Raw genomic sequence first — 12520 nt, forward strand, 5'->3', positions numbered from 1 at the left:
ATCCAGAGCTCCTGAGTTGAGAGGTTTGTCCCCTGCAACAAGCACGTGTCACCTAAAATGCCTTTGGTTGACACCATGAAAGTCCTTTCACGTGTATTTTTAGGGATCTGTGTTTCCACTAACTCTTTGTGAAAAACCACATGAAAAGACAGGAGCAGGGTATGTCCTTGGCAGATAAGCTGTAATGAAACAATTACGACTGTTTCAGGTCAGAACTGTTGCAAAAAGTAACTCTGAAATATCAAAGTGACTGACAGGTATTACTACAATGCATATTAAAAAGCTAATAAAACCACTTTTGGAATAACGTGAGGAGCTCCCCAAATTCCTGCTCACACTCGTACATCACCTGCTCACTGGGAGGAAAAGGACACGTGCTGCCACCAGCGATCACAAACCACATCTGCCCAGGAGCGTGAGTGATGATTCATTACTGCAACACAAGTGAAGATTGCACTGGGAGCCTGAGAGCGCTCCCAAGGCTGCCAGCGCCCACTGCAGCTTTTATATTCCCAACATTAAATCTATAGTTGTAAACATCTTTTCTTAGCACACCCTTCAAGTCCTGAACATGTGAAATTCATAGTCGGAAAATGAAAACTTCTGACCTAGGTGAAAGGGAACCACCGCTGCCGAGCATGAGAAAGCATAGTAGATTCAAAACAATTTTAAGTTTTAACTGCAAAGGGGCTTTCATGGAATTGCAAGTTAATGGGGGAAAAGAAGAATTCTTGAATTCTCTTTTCGAGTTGTTTTAGTCTGTTTAACAGGAGCTTCTGAAAAGTGTTGTAGAAGCTGTGAAAACTGCTTAAGCTATAAATATCAGGCAGGAGGCAGCCCCAGAATCTCAGATTTCAATCCAATGGAAGGAAAGCAAGTGATGTTTATGCTTTTTATGGAAATGGTGAGTAGGTGATACAGACACTTCAAAATAAATTAAGCAGTTGCATAAAAAAATTTTAAAAAAAAATCAAGCTACTAAAATGAAGTGTGACATTTTGCAACAGACCTGAAAATCATAACCTTGTTTTTACATAACCAAGAGCTTTTATCTAGTAACAACTTATGTTGGAAAGTCAGGTAATTTCAGGTGGTGTTTGTTGTCAGCACTACAGAAATCTCGTATGTAGATGGACTCACTCCCAGCCACGGAGGGAACTGTAAAACACAGCATCTGGGCTATGAATTTCATGACCTGATGTTTCCAGGCAATTTCCTCCTCTTGCTTTTGGTACACAAATTGGTTACAAGCAGTGAAGGATCTTCTGTTGAGCTCTGAACGGGGGCTGAAAGTGTCTTTTAAGTTCTTGCAGGGAGAGTAACTGCTCTGAAACAGTCTCTCTCCTCAAAGGAGAGATCCTGCTCCCTTCTCCTGTTACACGTCTGTGTAGCGAGATGTCTGAAGGCAGGTTTGTTTGTATTTTGTTTTCCATATATGCAGAGATGGCTTTGTTTTGATTGTTTTCCTCTCACAGAATGAGACACTGGCAGTTCCTAATTAGTCTGGAATAGATGATTGGGTGAAGAGATTATGCTGCTAGCATCCAGGAAGACCGGAATTAAGTAATCTTTTGTGGGTAGGTGAATTAAGTCAATATCCCAACTGCAATGTTTTGGATTCATTTCTCATTCCTCCCACATGGTATCTGCTGACTTGTGCTAGAATATGATTTCCTGAATTCTGGAGGGCTGAGGAAATTTGTTGTGGTTATTTAACTGTTTTCATTACTGTAGCCACCAAGCTCTGATCTAATTGTCCTGGAAGGATAATGACCTAGGGGTTGCAGTTCTTGAGCCCAACCTCCTGGAAAAGCGAGGTATAAAATTCTGGCTCCAGCTGCCTGTTCCGGTATTTATTGACAATGTCTGCTATTTTCTGTTTTCGGCGGACATGTGGGGGGTTGTATGAATCACTTTCCAGCCTCTTTCTCCGAGAAATATTTATTACCGTCTGCCTCACTAAAAAACCTGAAAAAGAAACAACATTTGAATCAAGTCTGAACAAATTCAAGTCTGTGCCCCTTTGCTGGCTTTTCCACTAAAGACAATCTTGGGTTCTGTCCCATCGAGAAACCCAGGGGAGATGCTCAGCACTGCCAAGTCAAGAACTTTTCTCAATGAGTAGCTGATAACAGATAAGCATGGTCCCCAGGCCTATAAGGACATTTTACTGTGAAAAATGAGTAAGAAAGGGACTAAGTAAGTTGTACTCTAAACTGGCTGGAGGAGGAGGAGGAAGATTTGTCTGCTTTGCCAGAGCCAAGCAACTGCCCGCAACAGCACCCTTGGGACCAAGAGGGGAAAGAATCCAGGGCAGCCAACACAAGAATCGCAGTGCTACAGCCCCAGCCATGCTGCATGAGGACATGCAGAGCTGAGGTGGGCCCTGAGGTCCCACCGGGTAATGCCAGGGGAGTTTTCAGGATGAAAAAAAAGTACCCTTCAGTACTTTTTTCCAGTAGGAATTGCAGAGCCTTCCCCTTGGAACAGGGGATGAGGAAAGACTTGATGGGTTGTGGCTGGGAACAGGTTTCTCTTCCCCTCGTTGCTTTGCCACTGTTGCTACCCCTCTAACTCATACAGCTGTACGTGGCAGGGAGGAGAAGGTTGGGAACCAAAGCAGTAACATTTGGTCAAATATGGCAGTGAACTTTATCCTATTTTATTCTGAAATGAAATTCATATGTCTCTAATGAAGTAAATGTCCATTAACCCTTCTGCTGTTTCACAAGCACTTTTTTACAGGCAGAAGGAGTGTCGTCCTTATTTAGAGGACTTGATTCCTGACTGCACACAAGCCACATTTGCTGAACTTAGAGACGAGACAAATTTCATTATATTAATAGTCCTGAGGCAGCTGAAAAACCAGCCCAATTCTAGGAAAACACACCTGATTCTTTTTCAGTACAAGCCATTGTCATCAGCTGAATTCAGAAATGTTATTTAAAGGCCCAGTCTGGCTTCAATTTCCCTTTCACTGAATTAATCATGCAAAGACCAGGACCTGAAAGTCACCCCCAACAGACCCCTACAACATCAGTTTTATGGTTATGTACAAGTGCCCTAATGTTCGTTTATTCATTTCGCTCTGTCTTGTGAATTGCTCTCACTGGAGTGAGGTTTCCAGTTACTGAAGCTACAGTAGCACAGATACCCAGACAGATCTGTTAACCCATCCAGGAACACAGGAAAAGGCAGATAGCACACACAGACCCCTGTTAACATATGCCTGCATAGTAAGTTAAGTACTTCTACTGAACATGTTAGAAAATCCTCAATTGCTGTGACTTTTGATCACTATCTGGCTTCTAAAACAGAAGGAACAAACACAGCATGCCAGCATAGTCCAAAAATTCAGCAGTACCTTCTGGCAGGCAACTAGCACCAGCACCTTGGTTCTCAATACTAAACATTAGGGTCACATTTCTGATCTCTCTTATCTAAATAACAGGCATTTCCTTCCACCATCATCAGTTCCAACCCTTCACTTCTCTCCTACTACAATTGCAGTGGAACCCTGCTGTGCTGTCAGCTAAGTGCTGACCACCTGCTCCCTCTGCTGTTCCTGCTACTGCTGCTGCTGCAAAAAGCATGTTTTTATTTTGTTCTGTCATGTCCAATACTTTTTCCAATGAAAGATTTCAGACTATGTATTTTGCAGTATATTATTATTTAAAAAAACAAAACATGAGTGTTCTTAAAAATCTTTAGCTTACCAAGAGCTCTCCTACTGACTATCATTCCATCCACCAATGGGATAACCATATTGAATTTCCCAGTTGCTCCTTGTAGCTTTATCCTGAATAAGCCAGTGTTTAAAGGATGGATGAAGATCACAGGAACTTCCTTCTCAGGAATGGTAGATCTTAAGGGAAAAACCGCAACTGTTAAATCCATTTTACAGCACTGTTTCAATTAATCTATAGATGAAAATGACGACTTAAGTGTTAAAAGAAAGTTAAAAATCTCTTGTGGCTAAACCAGCGGGACTCCTGTGTGCATCCTCTGGACTTTAGAAGGATTATATCAACTGTACTGTTTCTATGACCTTCTGTCACCACAGAATTTGAGAGTCCTGCAGACAGGGCTTTAAGCCTCACAACACATACGCAGCATTAACCGCCTCACAAGGGAGTAAATCAAGAGGGAGGCTAACCACAGACTCGAGACAGAAACTACGCATTTTCTGTTCCTTAATTTATGTTTAAACTGCAGTGATATGAAAAGTTCTTTCATTTTTTCAACAACAACAACAAAAAAAAATCCACTGAGGACATCATCTGTCTTAACATGACCGCCTAGAGTTTTCAGGGTTGTCTGTGAAAGCTGAAGAATGCAAATCTCAGTCACGACTTCCTCTAAAGTGTAGCCTAAACTGTTGTCCGCAAGAATCAAGAAAAATAATGAAAATAAGAGCAGTCTTACCTTAGGGAAGTGCTACTATTGGCTGTAGTTTCCACACCAGTGCTCGTCTCGGACACCAGATCAGGGAGGGGGAAGTTTTCTATAAGAAGAAGATGCACTGAACAAAGTTTATCTACCCCAGTTTTTGGTGTCTGGTTTGGTTTTATACAAAGAAAGATTATTTATCATCAGTCAAAACCATACAGTCCTCAAGCATTTATATCACGGATGTTCTTGCACTGATAGTGATGCAAAGTCTTTGTTTGTTTTTAAGCTTAAGCATTCATGGAGTGTACAGAAACACCTCAGCCATACTGTGCTCAACAGATTAGGTAACACATGTCCCAGACCCTCAATTCTCTCAATCCCAAAGGTCAAAATCTCTAGAGGAACAGTGAAAGCAGGAAGGAGGTGAAGTACTTCAATCACAAAACAAGCTTTCAAATTATTATTCAACAACATCTTCACCTATCCACAAGCAATCAGCCTCAAGAACAGTGCTGGGGTTTTCAAACAATACCACCACTCACATCTACAGGTCCCTTGAGCCCTGCTCCAACAAACACAGTATCATTCCTCAAATCCAAACTCTGTAGATCCTCACCATAACCTACAACTCTGCTGCTATGCACTTGGTAACAAGTGACTGTATAAAGGAGGTGCAGGAGGAAGAAGTAGTAAGAACTCTGTTCCCTGGAAGGGGATGTGGCATTTCCCATTACCTTCTTTAGGGGCAGAAACAGAAAGAGATGTTGAGAGTCATTCGCAAAAGTACAGTTCAGACGGTACAGTGCTGACGCCTCTTCCAACAGAAAGAGTACAAGGCCAAAACCCACCTTTTGCCATCAGAGCTGGGATGCTAAAAGTACACAAAAGCTGGAGCTAGCAGAGGGAGAGCATAGAGGTCCACGAAAGTACTTTGAGATGGAGCAAGAGGGAGGGCAGGCAGTTGGCACAGGGGCGACAGCCTGGACTACAAAGTGACAGCTTTTCCACTATCCAGATTCAAAGATGTACAAGAAGCGAAAGGCAAAAGCCAAGACTGTAAGGAGCGTGAGGCAAAGCCTCTGGGCTAGGAGCCACTTTCAAGAGCTGCCCTCCGCCCTCCCCTCAATCCAACTGCCATGCTTACTGAGACTCACAAACTCATTTCTTCAGCTTCAGGCCCAGAGCTCTGGGAGATTCCTATGGCTGCTTAAAGAAGTAGCCAAGCAGAAACATGTGTGTGTAGCACAGTTGCTGCCTCTGCAGTGAGTTGGCTCCAGCTGCCTCTCAAGAAAAACGTGGGTCAGGGACACTAGTTCAGGAACTGAAACAGTGGAGGGACTCCTGGAGCTAAGGGAACACCCGCTGGGCCCATGTCTGGATAAGAAAATGATGCTGCAGAACTTGATGTCCACTTCCTGATCCCAGTAAAGTTCTGAGGGATGTGCTGTGGACAAGGTGGTCTTGAGAATTTATACCTACACTTTACAGGAAGCTTCCTCCAGATCACTCCCATTCTCTTGGTTGCTTTCGTCTGGGAGGAGCTAAGGGCTTAATGAAGGTCTGCCCTTACTGCCAGACTGGGAACCAGGATTAGAAATCAAAGACAGAATAAAGTATTAGTTACTAGTCAGTGTTACAGACTCTGCTGGGCTAGGCCACTACAGAGAGGCTCTCACATAGTGCTAAAGCCAGACCATGGCTTAGAACCAGCACGCAAGCAGTTCTTGGGGGACAAAGGGCTCCTCAAACCCAGCAGCCAGCGGCCCACCATTGTCCACACCACGGCTGTGACAGGATGGGCGAAGCTGTGTCTCTCCCAGGTCAGCCAGTACCCAGAGTCAGGGAGGAAACATCAAACTAAGAAACATTAAGTTGCATGAGGAACAAGACCTTGGGTGAACAAAGGTGCAGAAAGGAAGCTGGACTGCATAGGATAAAATGGGCACCTCGAGCACAGAATAAATGAGCCCTCCCACATGAAAGAGCAGAACAGAAAGTTTCAAAGGTACCATCAAACCAAGAAGGATGATGATCCCTTCGGCACAGAAGCAGCAGGTGTCAGGAGTCATTTGTTTTTAAAGGAAGAACAACAGATCCACTCTGAGGAGACAGCAGCTGAGGGGAACTCAAGAACAGGGGTGCACACTTGCTTTGTGTGTTAAGCTTAAGAAGGTGGTTGCATGACAGCATTTCATATGTACTGCCAGAGCTAAAATAATCTCCAGACCTACATGCCACCTACCACACCCCATGGACCACCACTCAAATATCAAAGAACTGTTTTAAAAATCTTAGAAGTGTTGGTTACAGACATTAATAAGGACTTAGCATTTTATAGAGGAATGGAACAGAGTTTTTCTTCTGGTTCTTGCCCTGTTGTTACTTTAGCAAACAATAAAAACCATTACGCACCTATATCATCATAACGTTCCACCCAGACCACATACACTTTGGTTTCAGGTCCCATTGGCGGAATGGTCCGGCCCTGAGGCACCCTCTTGGATCTGGAAGTAGGGCTGAGCTGTTTTGAACACAAGGGAAGAGTAGCATTTGCAAACATCATGAGTTCAGTAATGCATCCAACAAGCATTTCCACAGTTGCTCCTTAGTGTTTCAGATCTCAGACAGGTACAACTTCTGCCAAAGACTGAGATGGGGCAGCTGCGGTGGAACTACCCACTGAGAAACAGTAATCTGGGTCTCCACAACATTTATATTCAACATAAATTAATACATTCAATCTTAAAAAACAGTTCAAGTTTTTCTTAATGTTCTCAAATATCTTGAATCAGTAACTAAACATATATTTGGAAGTAAATTCAACACAAGAAATAAGCAATTGCAAATCCTTTGCTAACAGTTACAGCAGCTCATGGTTTTCTGCTTTGCTACCATACAAAAGCAACTTCACATCTGATACTTCAGACACAACTGACACATACTATTTTAAACTGGGTAGGCATGAAAACTGTTCATGTCTATCCATCCTAATTTCTAAGCATGGATTTGAGTCTGAATTACTTTGTAAATACTGCATATACTTTTTCCTGCATGCATTTCAAGAATTCAGTATGCAGAGTATTACTACTTAGCATGTTTAAGTTTTATATTTAATTAATGTAATCTTGCAATCTCCTACTGCAGATGCAAATTCTGGCAGGACCAAAGCAGATGTTAAAGATTAACGGCTAGAAACAAGTAGCTCCAAATGCTAGGAAACCAAATCATATACTATCAGAAAATGCTGTAGCATTGCCAATGTGCTTCTTGGAGAGAGAAAAAAGAAAAAAAAAATCACGCCATTTTTCAATGCAAGTTTTGCCTTACCCGTTGGGAGGGATTAAGATTGTCTGTATGATTGGGGAAGAGTTCAAGTGTCAGAGACTGCTGCTTCAATATTCCTGGCAGCAGATCCATGTTGGAGTCGCTTTCTTGGTCAGAGACATTGCTTTCCAGTGAATCAGCTGTAAGCCACAAGAAGAAATGTGGGTTTTGTCTTTTCTTCTGCCAAAAAACTGAAGCTGTCATCATATGTAAGGTTTTGAAACTAAAAAAGGCTGTAAGGTTTTTGAAACTAAATATACATAGGTTTACAGTCAAGTAAATATAGCACTCAAAAGCAGGAAGAGGATTCAGCAGTGGACAACTGCCAGTTATTCCAGAAACAGACTGCAATTAAGGCACTCCCCATGGATTTAGAAATATGGCGATCATTTCCTCACAGTCCTTTATTCCAGGGAACTTTTGCACACTGGTTTTAGTGTGCAGAAGATGTCGTCAAAGCTGTTGCTCACCTACATAGCAGTTGTGCACAAGCTCCTCCGTGTGCTGCAGGAGCATGTCATCAACACAGGAGAGGGGAAAAAACCCAAACCCAACAGGCATCACCAGTTGATGGTGAACCGTATGTCCAACCTAATGCGCCCAGGCTAACAGCAGTACTGCCGTGCAAGCCAGGACATATATTGAGGCTCAGACTGAGAAAGAGGGGCACACAACAGACACCACCTTAGGAAGAAGTCTAAGGGTTGAAACGTAAAATGTTGAAAATGTAAACATCAGTAGCTTTCTGACAAGGATCTTGCTAGATACACTACTAGTTAGCTTATTTAGGTCCTGCTTCTAAAAAAGCTCTCTAACAACAAAAAAAAAGTGTTGTTTTGGTTTTGTAAACGGCATGTACAAAATGATCTTACTTAGGGACTCCACTGGTGATGGGACAACAAAAGCTATCTCTGTCAGGGCATCCGCATAATACAGCACCTTCTTCTGCCCATTGAAGATACTTGCCCCAACATCTTCTGAAATAATTAGATCATCTGAAATGGACACAAAAGGAAAATTTAGTCACAAGGAAGTTCTACCTCTTTATACACTGCCTTAGGAAAAGGGCTTCAAATACAACGTGCAATGAGAAGAAAACATGCAAATCTCATTCTAAAGTGAGAAGATTTCACAGCCAAATCTCATGGCTAACAACCATTCTCAGATAAACTTTTTTGTTATCTTGAAGGAAATTGCATTTTGGGTTGGGAGAGGATTCATTCTGAACATATTTCCATTGTACTGCACACCCTATTTCCCTCTGATTGAGTAGTCTACTAAGCACATCTGCCACAAGAATTCATCTAGCAGCTATTTCTAACCATTCCCTCTAACAGACATCATTAAGTTAGTCATTAAATTTCCAAAGGATTCTAACATTTATAACTTCAGTCTGATACTATTCTAGAATGCAAGCCAGTTTTTACAGACTCTCCTCTGTCTTTTCTTCTGCCAAGAACAGTTAGAAAAAGGCTCTCTTGAATCAAACCAAATCCAAGAAAGCTCCTTGCTCTCAGCCCCCATTTATTCCCTCATCACAGCTGGCCAGTACATCAGGCCTTCACAGTTCAGAGAAAACAATTCTTTGGTGGAGCCACACTGTAACTAAATTACAAACATCCACCCTCCTACTTTTCCTTCCCCATACTGCCTCCAGAAAGATTAGCAAGGATTTTAAGCTGAATTATTTCTCTGATCCAGTTTACAGAAGGGTTCCTGGGATAGCTGCCTCAGCAAAACCAATGGGGCAGTGAAATTCAGCACGCTGACAGCAAGGTGGCCAGAGGCACGCGGGAGCCTCCACGCCATGCTTCACCATCAGGGGAGCAGTCCTGCATCTCCAGTCCATAGCTCTCGGGGAGCAGCACTGTAACCCAAACCCAATTGTTTAAGAACTACTTTGCTTTTGGGGGGTTGCAGGGAAACAAAACCAAAGCATATGCCTGTGAATTTAATTTTAAATCACATCTCACTAGAAGATATTCTAGAATCAGATTCATTTAGGTTGGAAAGGACCTGTAAGATCATTGAGTTCAACTGTAAACCTAGCCAAGTCCACCACTACACCATGGCCCTAAGCACCATGTCTACACATCTTTTAAATACCTCCAGGGATGGTGACTCAACCACTGCCCTGGGCAGCCTGTTCCAATGCTTGACAACCCTTTCAGTGAAGAAATTCTTCCTAATATCCAATCTAAACCTCCCCTGGTGCAACCTGAGGCCATTTCCTCTCATCCTATCGCTTGTTACCTGGGAGAAGAGACCGACTCCCACCTGGCTACACCCTCCTTTCAGGTCGTTGTAGAGAGCGATCAGGTCTTCCCTCAGCGGCCTCTTCTCCAGACCAAACACCCCCAGCTCCCTCAGCCGCTCCCTCTCAGACTTGTGCTCCAGACCTTTCACTACCTTCGTTGCCTTCTCTGGACTCACTCCAGCACCTCAAGGTCTTTCTTGTAGTGAAGGGCCCAAAACTGAACACAGTATTCGAGGTGCGGCCTCACCAGTGCTGAGTACAGGGGGACGATCACTGCCCTAGTCCTGCTGGCCATGTTATTTCTGACACAAGCCAGGATGCTAGACTCCTGAATTGGTTTTTAATCAGAGCCAGCCACAAAGAGAAAATACATTTAACAAAATAAATAGCTTTAGTCACAGCAAAGACTGGAGGAGAAAACAAAGCAAGCAATCTTCACAAGTTGGTCCAAGTCTACTTTAAATCTACCATTTCAGTTTTTTAGCCATTGCTTGCTAAAGGTACAACTCCACTCATGGATTTTTCCAGCAGAACCAGATTAGAAGTAGCCCTCCCTCCCATCCCCAAATGCTTTTTTTGTTCCCTCTCCACCCAATTTGCTTAATTAATTCACCTATTTGATGGCCTGTGATCTAATTCAAATGGTTGAAAAACATCCAAGTTAAAAAGCCCACATCAAAACAGGTTACCTCACTAATTCAGGGCACTGCCTGCCACACAGCCATACTGACAAAGCCAACCGCAAAGGCAAGGCAGAGGGCTCTGCCTCCGAGTGAAGCACGGTCTGACCCTGTCCTCAAAGGAAAATTAAACCAAGACCTGGGCCATTTTGTAACCTCTCCTGACTTGTTCAGAGAAAGCCATGCCTTTGTTCTCTTAACCTCTCCCTAACATTTCAAGCCTTCTGTCATTTGTAGTTTTATTCTACAAATGACTAGAGAAGCCTCTACTTGGCTGCAGTTACAGGTGAAGAGCATTTCCAAGGCACAGTGAAGGGAAAGCAGAGCAAGAGCGCTGCTTCAGCAACTGCAGCAGTAATGATGTTGCACCTGATACAAATGCCAGATCAAAGATGTTGAACAAGCTGGACCAGCCTGTTTAATGCTTTTGTGTGGCCCACAGCAGAAGACTGAGGCTCTGAAAATCACCATGAAAAGACCTGGCCCTTGGAGTAGTGACCATGAACCACACTGAAACCAACGCAGATTCTACGAGAATCCCAGGTAATCAAAGCAAGTTGTTCAAGGCAGAAACTAACCCAACCTCCAGTTCACCACCCTGGGATAGCAATTCACTACCCTGAGGATCATTTTGGTTGACAGAATGGGGAGAGGGTGGTAAACAACAAGCCCAGAGGAAGAGTTGCTCTAGTGGAAAAAAGCAGAGTAAATTAAGCAGGACAGAAGAGCTGTGTGTGGGCTCCAACCAGCACGACCTACAAAGAGAAACTTGTTTTCATTACTTCCTACCAAGCACGATTACAAGGCTAACTTATTAGTCAACATCTCATTTTAATCTACTTACAGAACACCAAAAATGGCACAGTATTTCAAGTCTAGTTGCCAATATGCAGCACAATCTGTATCCGATTTCACCTGAATACTGCTTTTGGATAACAAAGACTCATCAAGTCTGCTAAAAATATAGCACAGAGGTATTTCTTGCTGAGGCTACTTCCTCCCAATAACATACAAACATTAGTTTTGCTCACTTTGACTTAACGCTTAATCTAATATTTACACATTCCTTTCTAGTAAACATCGGCATTTAGCCAAAAAAAATAAAGCAAGTGCTCATATAGGTATCTAGGAGCAAGATATTTTAAATTAATTGTCTCCTAGAGGAGCCTAAACATTTTAATTTAATATTACACCATTTACTATGTCTTACCTTGTTCAGGTCCCTCTTCATCACTGCAGCTATTGATTGACCAGCTTGTTGAGACATGGCCAGTCCACCCAGGGTGCTTCCCCACATCAACGGACCAGCCAAGAGACAGCAAGAACTCCAGGAAGTGTGGCTGAACAATTCTGGAAGACTCCATGTTCTTCAGGATCTGAAACAACCAGCAGCACCATGGTAGGTACAGGAGACTCCAAGAAGCAGCTCTCTTCCTCCCACTTTAATTAAAATTTTCTGTCACCAACACGGTTTTGCCCAAATATAGCTATTCAGCAAGCCTGGAACCCTACACCTTGCTGCCCAGCATCCTCCCATCCTGCTTGGTAATGTCCTATTCCATCAACTTGACTTTCCACCATCACTGTCAAAGCCTGTAAAATAGTTGATCAAACTGCTAGAAATGGCAATTTTGAGATTTATCCACTGATCAGGGATAAACCACAGAACTGTTCAGCACAGAATCTGCATTAGCACCAAATGTAACATGAGAATTTTACAGACAATTTTCACCACTAAACCGAGGTGAAATTTTAGCAGAAAGGTATCTTATCACTACTTACCTGTACATGACATACAGCAACTTAGAAGGCAGGCCTCACTGCACATTAAATTATGAAACAGACTTTGCAAAACAATTTTCAGCAG

At 42.9% G+C, this 12520-nt stretch overlaps 1 protein-coding gene across 1 annotated transcript in view; it reads right to left on the reverse strand.

The window, feature by feature from the left end:
• Positions 1–736: 736 nt before the first annotated feature.
• LOC104157528 (ral GTPase-activating protein subunit beta-like) overlaps positions 737–12520 on the reverse strand; it is a 17941-nt gene continuing 6157 nt past the window's right edge. The window contains exons 5-11 of the mRNA XM_009694889.1: positions 11864–12029; positions 8589–8711; positions 7720–7856; positions 6805–6913; positions 4426–4504; positions 3717–3865; positions 737–1968 (exon numbers count right to left, since the gene is read on the reverse strand). Of these exons, the coding sequence (XP_009693191.1) occupies positions 1775–1968; positions 3717–3865; positions 4426–4504; positions 6805–6913; positions 7720–7856; positions 8589–8711; positions 11864–12029 (957 nt within the window). The 3' untranslated portion in view covers positions 737–1774. The remainder of the gene's footprint in view (positions 1969–3716; positions 3866–4425; positions 4505–6804; positions 6914–7719; positions 7857–8588; positions 8712–11863; positions 12030–12520) is intronic.

Source organism: Cariama cristata, unplaced genomic scaffold (genome assembly GCF_000690535.1).
Source record: "Cariama cristata isolate BGI_N322 unplaced genomic scaffold, ASM69053v1 scaffold35782, whole genome shotgun sequence".
Lineage (NCBI taxonomy): Eukaryota > Metazoa > Chordata > Aves > Cariamiformes > Cariamidae > Cariama > Cariama cristata.